General features: G+C 42.6%; 1 protein-coding gene across 3 annotated transcripts in view; it reads right to left on the bottom strand.

Annotated features, from left to right (window-relative positions):
• Window positions 1-18,437, bottom strand: part of SLC35F5 (solute carrier family 35 member F5) — a 59,281-nt gene extending 40,844 nt beyond the window's left edge. Inside the window, exons 1-4 of one of the 3 annotated variants that reach the window (XM_024734481.1) lie at window positions 18,327-18,437; window positions 17,027-17,150; window positions 546-636; window positions 246-387 (exon numbers count right to left, since the gene is read on the bottom strand). In XM_024734481.1, the coding sequence (XP_024590249.1) occupies window positions 246-380 (135 nt within the window). In that variant the 5' untranslated portion in view covers window positions 381-387; window positions 546-636; window positions 17,027-17,150; window positions 18,327-18,437. Of the gene's footprint in view, window positions 1-245; window positions 388-545; window positions 637-1,429; window positions 1,689-17,026; window positions 17,151-18,326 lie in introns of those variants that run through there. The other 2 variants (XR_003001741.1, XM_024734480.1) reach the window with 2 other exon arrangements.
• Between the last annotated feature and the right edge of the window lie 1,275 nt (window positions 18,438-19,712).

The raw sequence follows: 19,712 nt of genomic DNA, 5'->3' as shown, positions 1-19,712 counted from the left end.
AAAAAAAAAAAAAAAAAAAAAAAAAAAAAAAAAAAAAAAGATATAAGAAAACTGTATGAAGCAACAAAAAGAGTATCCTTTCAGTTTCAACTTGAATTGATACTAATTCATTATCAAAGAAAAGATAAATAATTCAACAATCTTCAAAATACTGCTTTAAGATGAGAGATAGTAATGACGAGAGATACTATAACAATAATAATATTTCTATATCGCAACATCAGTCCTAGACAAGAATTACATACCGAAGTAAGTTCTGAGGATGCGACCCATATCACATCAACAAGTAGGAGAATAACAATCCCAAGAGCCATTCGCCTGCGCTGAGTGAAACCACTGCTCTGGGAATTCATTCGGTTCATGATAAATACACACACCATTTGCAGTCTGTTTCGTGAAAATACAGATCACATTAGAGGAGATATTTTTTAAATAACCATAAAAAATGAGAAAATTAGTATAACAGAAATATCTTACATTTGTTAAGCTAACGTTCAGGTTGAAAGTCATACAGGTAAAAAAAAAAAAAAAGGTGTGTAATTTACCTTATTCTAAAGGCCTTTCTGAGGTCTTCAAGAGCAGCGCCTGAAAACTGGTCAGATCTGAGTCTGAACGGAGGTGAAAAACTCAGCGCACCTAAAAACCACCACAAAACAATGCTTATGAAAACATCAACCACTCAACATAAGATTCCTAAGCTGTTTTTCACTCTTCGCCTTCCAAATGAAAGCAAATCAAAGAATATCAAAGTGTGTAAAATATAACTGACACTTTCCTCTAGACTTTCATGTTATCCGTTGTGTATTTCTAATTATACTCAGAAAAGAACACGGTACAGGAAAAAAAAAAAGCAGTATTCAACAAACGGCATATTCAAGAATAGTTAGCTACTGAAAAATAGCTTCTCCGAGTTTCATAAATACAGAACTGCATTCGCCTCCCGTGCCTCTCTCCGGAGGTACCCACTCCCGGGACAGCGTCTAGACACGCGCCTGTTCCTAAGTGTCTTTTCCGTCCCCGATCTCGAGCGGAGTTGGGTGATGTGAGAGGAAGGGATTTGTTGTGAGTCTCGACGGCACGTTCCCAAGCACCTCACGTGGTAAAGGGAAAGGATCCTCCAGGCTTCCCCACCCACCCCTGTCCACTTATTTTAGCTCTAAATAGTCATTCACGAGACGGGTGGGGAAACAGCTGTTAAAGGGAATCTTCCTTTTTCGGAGGAAAAAAAAAAAGTTAAGCCGGTGACGCCTCCCCTGGGTAGGCGAGTAAAGCCCTGAAGCGGCGGCGCCCAGGCAGCTTCCCCAGACACCGTTGCCGTTTAGGTCAAAGCACGTCGGCTGCTACCAAAGGCTGGAGGTGGGGCTGTTGGTGGACCCTCGATCCCGGCTTCGGTGCCGGGTGATTTCGCGGGCCTCCCGTGCCTACCTACCTGGCCTTCTTGCCCCGCGATGGTGTCGTGGCGGCACCATGAGCGGACCCGGCCCGGACCCGCCGCCGCCCAGGGCCACGGCCGCGGCCTCGGACTCACAGGGCTGTCGCGGCGCCTGACATTGCGCTGCGCTGGAGGCCCAGCCCCTGAAGCCGCGGTGCCCCTCGGGGCTAGGCTGCCGACGCCCCCCGGCTCCACTCGGCCCGGGAGGGCGGGGAACGGGTGAGAGTGAGGAACCGCGCAGGCAGCGATGGCCGCGGAGGCCTGGAGCTGGATCCAGGCCCCGCCCTGGGCCCGCCCCCGGCCCCGCCCCCGGGCCCGGCCAGCCAGCCTGGCCTGCGGCCCTGCCCCACGGCCTGAGGGCGGTGGCGCGCGGGTTACGTCACGGAAGCGCAAAGGCGGCCGCGGGAGGGTCCGCCTCTAGGGTGGTTTGGCGACGCTGGGCACCGAGGGCGGAGGAGGTGCGGCTGGGGCGGCAGGGAGGAGCGGAGGGGGGAAGAAGGGAAGTGGGCCGCGGTGGAAGGAGAAGAGGGAAGCGGGCGTGGGTGGCTGGGTTGGAGCGAAGGTCAAGGGAGGTGGCCGAGCCTCCAGATGGCCCCGCACTAAAAGAAGAGATAACAACTCCAGGCAACTCTCGATATTCCTTTCTCGAGAAGAGGCCGGAAAAGCAAAATGGCTTGGGAGAACTTTTGCTTTCTGGAAACGTTTTGTATGTAAAGTAGATCCCAGCTCTGGGAATTAGAAGCTGTGTCCCTAGGGCAAGCTACTTCACCTCCCTGACCCTCAGTTTCCTCATCTGAAAACTGGGCATAATAATAGTACCAGCCTCATCTGTTTGTACATATGCCAGGATTACATGAGCGTACAAATGTGAAGGGCTTAGATAATTCATGGCAGGTAGAACACAAATGTTAATGACTATTACATTGTACAGACTTTTTCTTAATCATCTTCAGTATCCCATAAGAAAAACGGCTTGCCAGCGTGCTGGTTTGCATTTAGAAAACAAAAACAATACTACGAGGTTCTGTATGGAGTTGTCTACCACCAGCGCATTTGTAACATCTTTATGAGATGGTGTGAAGAAATGAAATTTTCTTACTTCTATAGTCAAATGTAGTGCATTTCTTACCTTTTTAATCTCTCGTCTTATTGAAATTGAATGTATTGAATTTTTTCAGTTGACTAATAAAACAATACCAATGGACATTTTTTTGTGTTAATCTAGTCAATTTCTAATAAATTATCAGCATCAAGCTCCTCTAATAAATTATTCAGACACGTACCATGCAGAATAGAAAAACCTTAACCATTTACTTAAAATTACTACTTAGGGGAAATTTGTTTGCATACATTAATTAATCAAATTATTTCAGTACCTGCTTTATCCTTTCTTTAGGGTGTCAGGCTCATAATATGGTTAAGACGTTTTAAGCTACATTTCTGATACACAGACTGAAAAAAACAGTAGCATTATGAATACCTCCCAGGATCTAAGAGTCAGGAAAATTAGGTTCTAATTCTTAATCTGACCCCAATTTAGTGTGTAATCTTGAGGACTGTTATTCTCTCTACCTCAGTTCTCCATCTATAAATATGCTGATACTCTTATCTGTTTCTTAAATAAATAATGCAAATGTAAGTACTTTGTAAATGTATATAAATTACCATTATTACCACTTATTTCCAGAGCATCTGCTAAAGGACGGTGCCTCTAATCCTAGGTTAATCTTCCCTTAACATTTTTTTCCCAGCACACTCTGAGGGAAATTCCACTGGACTACTCTGAGTCAACAGGCCCTGGTGTGGTTTCTGTGCTGTGGCATCCTGACCTCAGGCATTTCTTTCTTTTGTCCCCATATGTCTTGTCCAAGGCCAAGTCCTCAGAAACTTCAAAGTCTTAGAAAGCTGCTTTCTGATATGTTTAACTCATCTCTGTGTGATTAAGTCTTAAAAGCAGGTATCTTTACATTTCCCTTCCGACCAAATCCCAGCTGTCTACATTTTCAAATATAAATTACACAAGAGCAAGGATTTTTGCCTATATGGTCCTCCACTATCTCCTCAGCACCTAGAATAGTGCCTAACACAGAACTGCAGTCAATATTTGTTGAATGAGCTTGAACATCCTGGTCTCTTGACCTTTTGAAGCCAATTTTCTTCCTCATATATTCATTTCTGTTGGTAATACTATTTTCGTAGTCTCACAGGTTTAAAAAGATTGATCTTTCATTTTTATTAATTTCCTTTTTACTCTTCAAAGTCGATCACTCTTCAAGTCCTTTTGAAATCTCTCAATAGTAGACCCTTCAGATTCATCAGTTAAGTCTTAAAAAAAAAAAAAATCCCCCGAAATACAGAGAATATAATTTCTTCAGTAAGTACCTATGTTACAATATGAATATGAAAGCAAAGTTGTATGTGAGTGTACAGGGCAGTCACTAGTTAACTAACTCCTGTACACCAGTATCAAAGATTACATTTTAAATTCAAGCCTCAGTAAAGTTACAAATGGCTATGTCATGAGCCTTTGGAGCCCCCAGTTAATAGTTGAAACCACTTATAATAGTTCTGTGAATTCCAAGTGCGGAAATAAATAACACTCAAAGGAGAACAAGCAAAAGATATTTATTCAGAGCTTGTGATAGGAAGGCAGGCAGCTCCCATCACTTGTATTTGGCAGAGACTCAAAGACAGGCAGGGAAGTGTAAAAGCTTTACAGTAGAAAATGGGAACTGCTTCAGGATGCCCTGATTGTTGGCATCGGAAACGAGAAAGCCTAACCAGAAGCAAGGCATCCTATGTGGTTGGTCAGGGGTGCGTATCTGCCTTTCTCTGGTTGGTCCTAAGTTGGAAACAGGGCAAAAACTTAGGAAGCTGGCAGTTACTGATCAAGTCCTGGCCAACAGTCTACTCTTGTAGCTTGTATGTTATCATCATATTCTCTTTAGTACCTACCAGAATGCTGGGTACACAAGCTCAATAAATAATTGATTTGATTTGTATCTAACACATGGTCTACTGGATTGAGGTTCACAATTTTTTTTTTTTTATTGTACAAAAGAGACTGCTTTTGAATTTGAATTACTGCATTTTACGGGGTAAATAATATGCTGTAATGGAAGTCATTACCTTGGGAGATTCTGGGATATCTAAGGTCCTAAGGGTTTATTGTGTACACTCAAGTCCTAGACTTTAAAGGGTTTACAGGCAGGTTGGAGTAGCAAAATAGCAAGAGATCTGAGTAAAAGTTCCAAACACATATAGAATAGGCATCCCAGGACAGTGCTTGATTTCTGGCCACTCATTGCCATGCCCTTGAGGGTATTGGCCAGAGTTCCGCAGGCATGATCTCTTTAGGTAAATATAAAGAAGGCTTTAGAAAACAGATGGATCTGAGCTTCATTTTAATGATGGGTAGAATTTTGATGGGGGCAGGGTAGAGGAATGATTTTTTTTCTAAGAGAGTAAAAGAGTATGAGTGTGGGGGAGGAAAAATTCTTTTTTCCTTTCATCTTCCTAGGTTCTCCAGCTGGGGTCCTATAAAATTAGACTGACAAAAGACAGATTAACAAGGGAACAAACGGTTTACTAACACATACAGGGCTTATCATTCGGGAAAAATCTCAAGGAAAAGTAACTCAAATGGGCGGTTAGAGCTTGGGCTAATGTAGTATCTTAACAAAACAATAATTTCTAGAGATGTGACAAAGGAAAAGAGTTTCAGACTTTCAGGTGCAGCAACCCATGAGAAGGTAAATACGTAGGGGCAGCTAATGGAATAAAGTTGGTTTGTGCAGGTCCACCTTGGCTTTCTGTCTTCTTCGTGGCCGTAAAACTTCCCAAGGAGAGGGGATTTAAGTATGGCAGCCCTTAATTTTTCAGAAGTTTCTGCTTTTAGTCAGCAAGGCTTCTTTCTGCATCTGTTGATCTCATTTGCCTCCAGCTCAAAATAATCCTTATGCCAAAGTGACAGTTTTGGGGGTGGCACATTCTGGTCTCTGACATGAGCAAGAAAGAAAGGTGTGTCCAGAGACAACTGGTAAAACACTTGACAGAACACAGCATATATGGAGGGAAGGAATGGGAATTAAGACCGATCAGGTGAATTCTGGGGAGGTTGCAGTGTGTTGTGGGAACTAGTTCAGGGAGTTTGGACTTATAATTTGTATGTGAGGAGAATCGAAGAGCTTTTAAATAAGAGAGAAACACTCTTAGTAAGGCAGAAATTATTAAGTGTCCACTTGATGGCTACCAGTGTGGTCGTATTGTTGGGGCACTATGTAAGACATGGCCCTCAAGAAAACCATGTTATGGACAAAACTGATTATCTAATTAAAGCAGGCATTTGCTAAGCTAGAAAGTACTGAATCTAAACGTACTTGGCTAGTATCCTTTTAGCACTATGTACCACGCTGGACGCCAAATCGATGCTCTTTTTGAAAATGGTCTCGCTGGAGTGTTACTTCCTTTTATATCTTACCGGTGAAGGCATAATTGGTGAGGAACGAGATAAGAAAATAAGAGCCCCGTTTAATTGACGCTGAGGAATTTAAAAGTGGCGCCGCCCGTGCCCACCCTGTGCTTTCAGCCAGCCCATCGGCCTTCTGCCAGCTGAGGGGCCCGTGCCAGCAGGTTACAGCATGGCAACGGGGAGCTCATTGACAGCCACATCCACTTCCCAACGTGCTCTTAACCTCCTCAGCTTCTCCCTTGTTCTCTCATCTACCATCTTGGTCTTGTGCTCTGCTCCTGATACTTGATACCTGACACCACGCGCCCAGTACAACCTTGGCCCTTTCCTCTCTTATCATTTGCACCAACACCTGCGTTCCCATCTGCTGCGAGGCAGTAAATGAACAACCCAGCCTGAGTCTCACAGTCCCTGGAACACTCCTATAGCCCAGGTGGCCCACGAACAGCCCAGGTTGCCCCAACTCCCAAATGAGAAAATTTGAAAAAAGCAAAACTGAGGCTATGATATATGTAACAGGTTGTTAGATGTGACTCTTTGTGTTATATTCTGCTTTGAGCAGAGGCCCCGAAACAGAATAAACAATAAGTGGCGAAGACAGTCATGTTCTAAGGTAAGGGATTAGACTGTAAAGGGAGTGTCCTAACCCAGTTTTACTGTCAGCACACCACTCATATCCAGGCTGTATATGTAGACTAAGAATCCATGAGAAGAGTCTAAAGATGGGAAACTGTGCATTTGTTTGAAGAGCGTTGTCACATTATCTGAATATTCCCATCAGCATCCCCCTAGGGATTTGGGATGTGTGCTTCTCCCCACCTCAGGACCAGCAAGGGAGGAAGTAGGGGCTTCTAGAGAGTATTCAAAGGTCTTAGCACATGTTCTCTTGAGTTTAAGGAACACAAGGGCTGGTGCCTGAGTCTGGGGGCAAGAAGATGCAACTAGGGCTTACTGGAGCCTTGCTGCTCTGTCTGCATGATAAGGAAAGAGCATTCTTTCTTTCCAGGAAGAAAAATGAAGATGAATTTCTCACGGGCTAGAAGTGGACCACATAGGAAGGAGCCATATTGGGTTTCTTAAGAGTGACTCTACCAACAAGGGCTGCCTCAAGGGATGTGATATCTCTAACAGAACTACTCAGGGGAAAACTGTAAGTGGTCAAAGAGACGAGACAGGCCCTTACTAAGGAAACTACAGGAAACATATGTCCCAGCAGAAGCATTCCATGAGAATGAAGATCTGCATTTGGAATACACCATGCCGGTGGGGTTCTAGTAAAGGTTTAACAACCAGACCTCCAGGAAAAGAGTTCAGATTTGTAGCATTTCTGACTTCCACGGTAAGATTCCTTGGCTTCTGCTGCAGCCAACTTCGGGGTACCAACGTGACATCACTAAACATGGAAAAGATGCACAAGACACCACTGTAAAGTGCTTCCACCGTGCATATACAGTAGACATAAGTAAACTCAAGACAGGAACGTAGAAAACAGTAAAATGTAGTTAAGTAGTTAGAAGATAATAAGGATTTGTTATCTTTGATTTTAAAACATTTATTTAATTGTAAGTTTATATATGATTTAATTTTTCATGATGTCTGGTTTTAACAGCCACACAAAATTCCTGATAATTGAACAATTAGCTCTTGAGGGTTGGTACAGGCAAACTTAGCATATGCCACTGTACCATTCCCAGGAGGCAGAGATGTCATATTACAGCCAAACCAGTCAGGTAAGACCTTTTCTGTCCCTTCCCTGGCATCCTTCCTCTGCCGTATCCCCTATCCACAGAGGTATCAGACACAGCCTGGTGAGTGGCAGAAAGGAAGTAAAATAAGATAGGGAATAAAGAAACCAGCCAAGCTTCCCTCCCAACTGCAGGCTTTCAGGCCTGAAATAGCCCTGGGCTGGCAGAAGGGTGAAGCTTAAATTGAGTAAGAGTTAGGAGTTATATGATTATTAGACTAAAATGAACTTTTAAACATCTAAACGTATCCAGAAAAGCTAAGCAACATGCCTACTATTTTATCCTGGGGCAGCAAAGAACAAAGAGAAAAATCAACTTTATAGGGGAAAAGGTGAGAAAGCATAATGTCATTTTATGTGTGTATCCTTCAGTCATTCAATATACAAATATCCTAACTATGCATAGCTGTGTAACCAATTACTCTAAAACTTAACATCTTAAAAATTATTTCACAGTTTCTGTGGCTCAGGGATTTGGGAGTGGTTTAGCTCTGTGGTCCTGACTCAAGGTCTCTTCGTGAAGTTGCAGTCAAGATGTTGGCTGGGCTGCAATCATCTGAAGGCTTGACTGGGGCTGGGGAATCTGCTTCCAAGATGGCACACTCACATGGCTGTTGTCAGGAGGCCTCACTTCCCTGCTAGTTGTTGGTCTCAGTTTTTCTTGCTAGCTTCTGGTCTCAATTTTTCCCCAGGTGGGTCTCTCCACAGACTGCTTTGGTGTCCTCATGACATGGCAGATGGCTGGCTTTCCCCAGATTAAGCAGTGTGAGAGGGAGAGTAAGGAAGAAGCCACAATGACACACCATCATCTTCACTATACTCTACTCATTTGAAGCAAGTCACTGAACCTACCCCACACACATGCGGCGGGGCAAAGGGATGAGGCTCCGCCTTTTGTAGGGGGAAGTGTCAAATTTGTGGACGTATTTTAAAACCACCACAACCAATAAACAAATCTAAATGAAAAAACACATATGTATTTGCTGTAGTCAAGTTATCTCCAATCAGGATGTAGCCATTTGTGAATTTATTGAAGGTAATTTATTGAACTGACTCTTTTTATCTTTATGTGACAGGAGCGCTAGCTTGAGTCTTAAGAGTCATTCAGAATTATCTGGGAACCGTTGGCAAACTGAAAGCCGGTGGTACAAAAAGACTGAGGTGTTTCAGGAAAATGACTGATCCTAAGAAAGAAATAATCAGAGAGCAATCCTGTGGCCCTGAAAGAAAGTCTTGGCCCTCAGAAAGGAGGAGCAATTCTAAGTAAAACATGGTATTAGTCTCATTTCTAGCATCTCAGCCTCACTGCGGGACAACAATAATGCTGAGAGGTGGAAGCCCTCTGCAAGAGAAGGCTAATATACATGTAGATGCATATTCTTAGCAACACGATTCACAATGGGCAATGGAAGCAAACTGTCTTAGTACATTCGGGCAGCTATAACAAAATATCACAGACTGGGCAGCTTATAAACAACAGACATTTCTCAGTTCTGGGGGCTGGGAAGTACAAGATCAAGCACCAACACGGTCACGTTTTAGCAGGAGCCCTTTTTCTGGTTCATAGCTGGCACCTTCTCTCACTGTGTTCTCACATGGTGGAAGGACCAAGGGATCTCACTGGAGCCCCTTTTATTAGACACTAATCCCATTCATGATGGTTCCACCCTCATGATTTAAAGAACTTCCCAAAGGCCTCGCCTACTAATACCATCACATTGGGCTTTAGGATTTCAACACATGAATTTTGGGTGGACACAAACATTCAGACTATAGCACATCTCGAGTGTCCATCAACAAATGAATGCATAAACAAATTGTGGTATATATATTTATATATATAACAGAACAGTACTCAGCTGATTGAAGGAATTAAGTGTTGATTCACGCTACAACATAGATGTACCTCGAAAACATTATGCTAAGTCAAAGAAGTCAGACAAAAGGTCACATATTGTATGATTTCATTTACATGAAATATGCAGAATAGGTAAATCCCTGGAGACAGAACAGAAATCCGTGGTTTCAGGGGCTCAGGGAGGACAGAATTGGGAGCAACCGATCAATGGGTAGAGGGCTTCCTCTTGGGCTGATGAAAATGTTCGGGAACTAGATGGGCATGGTGATTGCACAACGTTGTACCACGGAATTGTTCACGTTAAAATGGTTCATTTTATGTTCTGTGAATTTTGCCTTAATTAAAAAAAATTGATTAAAAGAGAGAGAGAGAAGGCTTGTATGTGAGCACAGGTATGAAGCATCTAGAGACTCCAGAAATCTTTGGAGGGGGCATAGGAGATCTTTCAGGGCATGAGACCCAGCATTACGTGTGTGCATGGGTGGGAGTACAAGTCAGTGAAACTAGAAGTAGAGCTGCTACTATGAACTTGGAGCCACTTGAAAGCCTGGGCAAATTCAAGTTTATAACAGTAGGTGCCAAGAATAACGTGCTTAACATGAGTTGTCCACGCTTAGTAGTTCACGTCATGGAAGCTCAATTTGTCCAGTCCCTATTTGACTTTTGAGAGCCCTTTGTCAGGCGGAGGCAGGATTATATGTTTTGGAGCCAGGAAAGAGCCCCTCTCTCCTTTGGTGAAATTAACTCATTCATGAAAAGATTCAGCCTACTGATGCTCGGAACCCTAAGAATAAAAGGAGATTTTTATACGTGGTGACCTAAAATAACTGAGCCTTTTCCTCAATAGCTAGCAAATCTCTGTCAGCCTGCTCACCACTTTAATTTGCCTGGTTTATTCCCAAGAGTGCTCAGTGGCTACAGGAACAAACATCTCACCTCTTTACCTTATTCCAAACCAAGCTAGAGAGTGCTTCCTGGGAAGTGATTCTATGGAAGGGGCCTTGCTTCTGTGGCCAGAGTCAAGATTTCCCTGAGAAACCCTAAGATGACTCTGGGACCTTTGCTTCAGGCAAGACTTCAAGGGCCTCGTTTTTCTTCTGGAGGTCACAAAAGACATAAGCAAAGTTTATTCATAATGTAATAATTTTAAAATATTTAGAAGTGCCTTTGTATGAGCAGGACGTCCTTTAGAAAGTGTGTAATACAGGTTTGTACAAATGTATGTATATATATTATTTACTATACTAAATATTTTACACCATAGGTTCGTAACTCTATAATTCTTAGTCATTCTGAGGAACAAAATATTCTAGAATTATAACTCAAATCATATTATAAGTCTGAAAAGGTATTGTTTCATATCATAGGCCCTCAAATGGCAATTGATCAAAAATTATTTATTGATGCTCTCGTATAGGACCATTGCTAGACAACGTGGGGAATATATTCATTGACTCCACAGATATTTCTTAAGTGCCTGCTATGCCCCATCCCCTATTCAAGACACTGGCCTGTCTTAGAATGACCTTAACTTCAAGGCACCGGAGATATAGCAATAAACAAAATAAATAAAGTCCTTATACTTTGGAGCTTATTTTCCAGAGGTGGGAGGTAGACAATAAATAAGCAAACAAAAACAAAAATAAGTAAATACAGATTGTGATAAGTGCTCTGAAGGAAATAAAGATGGAAATGTGATAGTAATTAGGAGAGACCAGTTTCCAATGGATCTCTTAAGGAAGGTCTCTCTAAGGAGGTGACTTTTGTTCGGAACGCTGAGATTGAACCAGTAATGTGAATAGCCGTGGGGAGAGCAACCCAATGGAGGAAACAATAGGTGGTTTAAGAAGGAAGACCTGGGCTTCCCTGGTGGTGCAGTGGTTGAGAGTCCGCCTGCCGATGCAGGGGACATGGGTTCGTGTCCCGGTCTGGGAAGATCCCACATGCCGCGGAGCGGCTGGGCCCATGAGCCATGGCCGCTGAGCTTGCGTGTCCGGAGCCTGTGCTCCGCAACAGGAGAGGCCACAACAGTGAGACGCCTGCGTACCGCAAAAGAAGGAAGACCAGGTGTGGCTGAGGCCTTGGTGTGCAAGAAGAGGTATAAGATGGGAGTGAAGAGGTAAACACCAGCCAACACACAGAGTCCTGAGGCTCGTGGGAAAAGTTGGAATTTCCTTCTTAGTGCAATGGGAAGCCACTGATCAGTTTTAAGCAAGGGAGTGACAAAATTCTGGGTGATATATTTTAAAATATTACTCTGGCTGCCATATGAAGAATGAATAGGAGGGTGGATACAGAGAAAACGGAGAAATTAAAAGGTTATTTTTGGAAGTCCTGAGGGAGATGACAGTGTCTTGGATTTGATAAGGAGTCAGGAAAATGTAGAGACCTGGGCAGATTTGAGATAGGTTTTAGAAATAGATCTTCCTGATCAATTAGATGTGGTATTGACATGAAGAGCACTAAATATCCTCTTGACAGTGGAGACTGTGTCTTTAGTGCCTATAAGATTACCTTGAACATACATGTATTTGTTGAATCAATAAAACTTGCTGAGCATGTAGAAATGTAGGAACCAAACAAGAAATACAGAACAGTGTTATCAAATCCTACTTTGTGTGTTATCTTTAAGAGCCACCAGTGAACATCAAAGATAAAACTAGTGGTCAGCTATTCCAGGTTGGGGGCAGGTGAGACAGAATAGGATTAAGAAGTGACAAAGTGGAGCGGAGAATTGTCTCAGATGGAAAATTGGGTGAGTCAAGAACCAACTGATGACAGGGTATAGCAACCAAAAAACTGCCTTGCAGGAGGTAGGGAGTGTACATCCTGTTGAAAATATCCTTAATTTGCCTTTTAAAAGATACATTTAAAACTCTAGGTCAAAATCTGCTATTTGCATATATGGATATTGTTAGGCTAGATTTTAAAAGCTAAACCTTGCGAAATTTAAAATACCCAACTTCCCTGGCGGCCCAGTGGCTAAGACTCCACTCTCCCAATGCAGGAGGGAACTAGATTCCACATGCCGCAACTGAGTTCGCGTGCTGTAACTAAAGACCCCGCATGCTGCAATTAAAGATTCTGCATACTGCAACTATGACCCGGTGCAGCCAAACAAACAAACAAATAAATAAATAAAATATTAATAGATAAATAAAATAAAATACCCAGAGTCTTGCTTCACCTTCCCAGGTCCTCGGTATTGTGCTTTCCAGGGTTTTGAACTGCAGTTCATTTAAGAATTAAGATATAAAATAGGTAATTTCTTTCTTTTTTTAAAAATTCTTTTGGCCACACCATGCGACATGTGGGATCTCAGTTCCCTGACCAGGGATCGAACACGTGCCCCCTGCAATGGAAGCATGGAATCTTAACCACCGGACCGCAAGGGAAATCCCAAAATAGGTAATTTCAAAATTAGAAATTTGTGGGTGGTGAGAAGACCAGGCAGCCAAAACGCTCAGAAAATCCTCATCTTAGAATGACCTTAACTTCAGCTTCTCCTCCTGCTAGGAGTTCGCCTATCAATGTCTCCTTGGAGTAGCTGTTATCACTGAAACAGTTAAGCCTTTCGCGGTCATTAAGTATGAGAGGGACACATGAACAAGGAAAATCTGAAAAATGTGGTTAGAGCCCACTGAACTTAGCATTCATATCTTAGCAAAGGTTAATTTTTATGTTTTTAGAGCAGTTTTAGGTTCACAACAAAATTAAGGGCAAAGTACAGAGAATTTCCCTGTATCCCTCCCACCCAACTTCCCCCTCTACCAATCTCTCTAACCAGATTAAGACAGTATGTTAAATGTGGTGATTTTACATGTACACAGTTTTTCATGACTCTCTTGTCTGACAAAGACAAACAAGTTAAAAGACTGTTTTGCACAATGTACGTTTGTGGCAGCTAAGGTAAGTTTCTGATAGTTCAGCATGTTAGCCTTCAATTTTCCTCGAAGACCAAGTCGATCACTGCCTCACGGGCACCAAAAGCAGCTCCTTTGCTATTTCACACAGGCTTTCCTGTTGTTGGTGCGATGTGTCAGCTGCCTTCATTCCACCACCTTCCCTGCCAGACTTAAACTGTCAATGATCATTTTCCCTCAAGTAAATGAAAAGAATAAATCTTCTGAAACTAATTGCATATCACGCTGGATTTATTTGTCTGTGTCTTGTCATTGGTCAACTAGGGCTTTGAATTTTGACTGAAATGTAGTTTCATCATAAAGATTACACGGAGTCAACCCAACCCTTTCTCATGCAGATCCTGGGAAAAACTGCAGTGGAGACAATTCGGTACAAACATGTAATAGTAAGGATAATTAAACAAATTAGCAGAAATCTAGTGCTTTGATTCATTAGCTTGTTCTTTATCACATACTTATTGTACTTTGGGCCAGATGTGGTGCTTGCCACACAATAGTAAATAAATCAGCAGTGGCCCCTATTCTTAAGGAGCTCTGTCTAATGTGGTTGTTCTCAATGGGCTGATTTTTATCCCCCTGCAAAGAACATTTGGCAACATCTGGAGACATTTTTTGGTTGTTACAATAGGAAAGGCGCTACTGATCTCTAGCAGGTAGAGGCAAGGGAGGCTGCTAAACACCTTTAATCCACAGGACAGCTCCATAACAAAGAGTGTCTATAGCGCCCCAAATAGCCACAGCCCAAAAAGTCAATAGTGCTGAGGTTGAGATACTTTAGTTTCATGAATGGAAACATGTTACAGATTTACTGAACAGTTTGTTTGGGGTTGATATAGACATCTCAAACCTGCAAAGAGAAATAGGTCCAGCCAACATCAGAAGAAGGCACAAGGATGCACAGATGGTTTTGCTCACTGTGATGTTTTCAGATTTCAGTGCGATGATTCTCAATCTAAGGGCCAATGTAGAATTCCACAGAGTCTTAAAAACTTTTGGTGACCAGTTTGTACTTCTACTAGGTATCCAGTAGAGAAATGTGGAGCCCAACAGAGAGTTGGGGCTAGCCCAGACCCTACAGTGCTCTTCTTTTCCCTTTCTTTTCTTTCTTTCTTTTTCTTTCTTTCTTTCTTTCTCTCTCTCTTTCTTTTTCTTTCCTTCCTTCCTTCTCTTTCTTTCTTTCTTTCTTTTTCTTTCTTTCTCTTTCTTTTCTTCTCTGCCTTCTTTCCTTCCTTCCTTTCTTTCTTCTCTAAATTCCTCAAGCATTTAGATAACTCTATTTCACACTTTACTATGTATAGCTTTGAAGCTATAGTCTGATCATTTTATGAATGGAAATATTGTCTTCCCAAGAGATGACACAACGTGAAATTTCATCTCTACTTTTTGTCCTCTTTGGCCTAATGTAATGCTAACCATTTAACAGGTGCTAAATAATTGGTTCTTAGTGACTTAAACAAAGGAAGGAAAGACTCATAAAAGCTTCAAATGTAGAGATAGGAAGAGAGAGGGGTATCAGATGTGTCATAAGATGACAACTAAGCACAATGCAGTGGATCAGACGGGAAAAACGCTATAAAGACCATTACTGGGACAACTGGTGCAATTTGAATATGGACTGTACATTAGACGGTATTATGGTATCAAAGTTAAATTTACCAAATTTGGTCATTGTTCTGTGTTTATGTAAAAGAGTGTCCTTGTTCATTGGAGATACATCAGGAAAGGGTAAAGGGTTAAGATATCTGCAACTTAAATGGTTCAACAACACAAATAATAGTAATACTAATGTATGTGTATGTGCACTTATATGTATATACAGATATAAACAGACGGTGACAAAGCAAATATGGTAGAGTTCTAAAACTAGACACTGGATGAAGAGTGTGTTCACTGTATTGTTTCCAGCATTTTTTCTATAAATTTTTCAAAATAAAGAATTTACAATTTACATATATATAAAAAATACTGTGATGAATATTAATTTAGGCTGGGCAGTTGCTTGAATGCATACATCAAAGAAGAGTGAAAGATACTTTCTTGGAAGTTACACCTTTGCCATCTGCTGTAAGAATGAAAGATACTTTCCTGGAAGTTACACCTTTGCCATCTGGCTACAGTGGAAAGAGCAAGGTTCAATTGTGAGATGGAATTAAGCCAGTTAAAAGAAGTGTCATGCTTTTCTGATTGGGCAACATATGCCAAAGCTACAGTTGGATGAAAGCCTGTAAAACTTGGATGGAGAGATTCTCTAGCTCCCTATTCCAGCTGAAGGGACAATGTCCAAATGCTTATTCCTACACTGTCAAGAAAAAATTTATTTTTCCATCCCCCTTGAACCTCTAACATGGTAGATCAATGGAAGAACATGGTCAAGGTAAATGTCAGAGGCCTAATTCTCTTTTTTTCCATCCCTCACTTCAAGTACTGGAAATATTCTGACTCCAGTCCAGTGCTAATTCTTTAGACTACTAGTTTAATTTTTTTCTGCTATGGTGTTCCTAAATACCCTGTATTTCTCCAAAGGTTTCTACACCCCCAACACCTGAAACTCTAGAAACTCCATCATGATCTAGAGTGATTCCAGACTATTATATACTCTTATCATCTGCTAACAGTGAAGAAGTAAACAACTTATCAGCCCCATTGCCCCAAGTTTGGAACATCCTTGATTGTTGGGTTTCTTGGATTATTCAACAAATATTTAATGAGTAGTACCAAACCTCCTCCTCTCCCAGCCTCTCACCATCTCAGGAAATGGACCTACCATTGCCCCTGGGGCCTGAAGCAGTGTTAACCTTGTCTACCTTTTTTTTTTTTTTGCGGTACGCGGCCTCTCACTGTTGCGGCCTCTCCCCCTGCGGAGCACAGGCTCTGGACGCGCAGGCTCAGCGGCCATGGCTCACGGGCCCAGCCGCTCCGCGGCATGTGGGATTCTCCTAGACTGGGGCACGAACTTGCGTCCCCTGCATCGGCAGGCGGATTCTCAACCACTGCGCCACCAGAGAAGCCCCACCTCTTTTTTATATCCGCAAGGACATCCGCAAGTTCTGCCAGCTCCACATTCAAAATACATCTTGAGTCCAGCCACTTCTCACACCCTCGTCCTAACCACCAGCACCTCTCACCTTGACAACCAAAATTGCCATCTTATGGAGCTGCTTCCACTCTTACCCCAGACAGTCTATTCTTCAAAATGCCTTTTGAATGAACTTCTCAAAATAGAAATCAAATCATATCGCTTCCATTTTCAAAACCATCCCACCGTTTCCATCACACTGAATAATTCAAAGTTCTTATTGGGGCCTACAAGGCCCTAAATACTCTGACCCCTTCCTACCTCTCCTACCATTTACCACCTAGCTCACAAGATTCCAGCCACACTACCTTTCAGCTGTTCTTCCATCATCCCTAGCCCTTCCTGCCTTCAGGCCTTTGTATTTGCCATTTCTTTCCCCTGGAACACTATTCCTGAAGTGTTCCAAGTCACCTCCTCAGAGATTTTCCCCAATCCACGCAATCTAAAATTATTCCCCCACGCCACCCCACCATCACTTTTCATTCTTCTACCTTAGTATATACTTTTTTTCATAGCACTTACCATGAACTGAAAATACAGTATATATTTATGCATTTGTTTGTCTTCCATCAGAATATCAGCTCCATGAGTGCAGGAACGTTTTGTGTCTTGTTCACCACTGCATCCCCAGCCTCTAGATAAGGGTCTAAAGCAGAGAAGGAGCTAAATCAATATTTCTTGATGGAATGAATGCATAACTAATGCTCTCTGACCAATTTTTGAGACAAAGCTCCCTGCTCCAGAGTAGCTAGCCTACAGTCAGTGTTGTTGGAACCACTGTCCTCAGAATTCTTGCTGTTAACTCTTCCCTTGTCCTCCTGGGAGCTCTTTTATTTTTTTTTTTTAATTTTATTGGAGTATAGTTGATTTACAATCCTTGGAGCTCTTAAAGGCCAGGAATAGGGGCTTCCCTGGTGGCACAGTGATTGAGAGTCCGCCTGCCGATGCAGGGAACATGGGTTTGTGCCCTGGTCCGGGAAGATCCCACATGCCGCGGAGCGGCTAGGCCCATGAGCCATGGCCGCTAAGCCTGCGCGTCCGGAGCCTGTGCTCCGCAACGGGAGAGGCCACAACAGTGAGAGGCCCACATAACGCAAAAAAAAAAAAAAAAAAAAAAAAAAAAAAGCCAGGAATAGGAGAAGGTAGAAAAAGACAGTAACAGTGTGGAAAAGATCCATTCACTTTTCAGGTTTGACATTACACATTGGTAGTAGAGTAGGTGCCCACGTACTGATGGGAAAGGCCACTGTGACAAAAAATACCTTCTCTACTAGACTATTACATATCCTGAAATTCTACTCTTAAGGATTAAATTATCAAGTCATCAACATCAAGGTGTTGATTCTTCTTCTATTATTCAGACCATTAACAAATTCTTAATAAAAGATGTTCTTTTCTATCCTCCATGCCTAGCACATGACTTGCACGTGTATATATTCAGTAAATATCTGTTGAATAAATGAACAGACTCTCCTTGAGTTTACTGCCTCATTTTCCTTGCCATGCACTTGTCCCTATTCTGCATGTCTTTCCTTTACCACTTCAAACTCTGATAGTTCCTTTCTAACTTTAATTATACATCTGGATTTTTTTCCAGAAATAAATACGCTAGCTACTGGTTAACAGCAAAGACCTTGGCATCTGAGATGAAGGGCACAGATGCTTTTCTGAAACCTAATCGCTTCAGCCTACCGCTCAAACTTGCCAAGGGACTGATTCTGGCCCACGTGTTCCAAAGGTACCTGCCTGCCTTCCCACCCTGAGCCCCCCATTGCGAGGTGGCTAGCCTCCCCACTGTCCTCTGTGTCATTTTTACTCTCACCTTTATAACTGCTTACGTGTTCCTCCACCTTCTGCTTCCTTCAGCCCATGGAAGTAACATTCATTCTTCAGGGTTTGGATCAAAGAACATCTCAGACCATGCTAAGCTAATTAGTCTCGCTTTCCTCTGAAATCCTATAGCAATTAAGTATTAGTACCACTTGGTTTTTTTTTTGTTGTTGTTGTTGTTGAAGTTTATTTATTTATTTATGGTTGTGTTGGGTCTTCGTTTCTGTGTGAGGGCTTTCTCTAGTTGTGGCGAGCGAGGGCCACTCTTCATCGCGGTGCGTGGGCCTCTCACTGTCACGGCCTCTCTTGTTGCGGAGCACAGGCTTCGGACGCGCAGGCTCAGCGGCCATGGCTCACGGGCCCAGCCGCTCCGTGGCATGTCGGATCCTCCCGGACCAGGGCTCGAACCCATGTCCCCTGCATCGGCAGGCAGACTCTCAACCACTGCGCCACCAGGGAAGCCCAGTACCACCTGTTTGAACACATAATTACATATTATCCTGGATCACAATCTAATTCTTCCTGCATTTATCTTGTTTCTCCAGTTTGATTGTATAATCAGGGAACATATTTTATTTTTCTCCTGTATGTCTTCTAAATTTCACACAGAGCCCAGCTGGTTGCTTTTACACAATACTAGAGCTCATTAGTACTTGCTGAATTGCAAGGCGTATGAATTAAATACATTTACCACAGGAGAAATGTAACTGCTCTCTAAATGGTTTGGATAAAGTCAAAGATGAATTCCAGGTCTTAGCATTAATAACAAGATGTCCCATCCTAGATCCCTGTTTCAAGACTGAAGGGCATATGAAGGCTCGTAAGACATGACAGTGCCCTTCCTCCCTCATTCTCCTGAAGTCAGCCCTCACCAAATGCTGCTTGGCTTCCTTTTCTGAAATACAGGGGAAAAAAATCTCACCACCGTATTAAATAATTTGAATCTTTAAAGCATGTTTTTTACATAACCCATCCTGGTAACAAAATTATTTAATCTTTCAACTAAAAACAAACTCCAGATATATTAAAAATTAAGTTGACCTTCCATCACTGGAACTGTCTATCCATCATGAAATTAAATGTTGAATGCCTCATTTCAGCTCTGGAGCATCCCATCCCACCGGAAGAAAGCTATTAAAGATCACTTGGTCAGGGCTTCCCTGGTGGCACAGTGGTTGAGAGTCCGCCTGCCAATGCAGGGAACACGGGTTCGTGCCCTGGTCTGGGAGGATCCCACCTGCCGTGGTAAGGCTGGTCCCGTGAGCCATGGCCACTGAGCCTGCGCGTCCAGAGCCTGTGCTCCGCAATGGGAGAGGCCGCAGCAGAGAGAGGCCCGCGTACCGCAAAAAAAAAAAAGATTACTTGGTCATATCAAAAA

The sequence above is a fragment of the Neophocaena asiaeorientalis genome, unplaced genomic scaffold, assembly GCF_003031525.2.
Source record: "Neophocaena asiaeorientalis asiaeorientalis breed wild unplaced genomic scaffold, Neophocaena_asiaeorientalis_V1.1 scaffold32, whole genome shotgun sequence".
NCBI lineage: Eukaryota > Metazoa > Chordata > Mammalia > Artiodactyla > Phocoenidae > Neophocaena > Neophocaena asiaeorientalis.
Note: the sequence above shows the minus strand (reverse complement) of the source record. Positions and strands in the feature narration are given on the sequence as shown.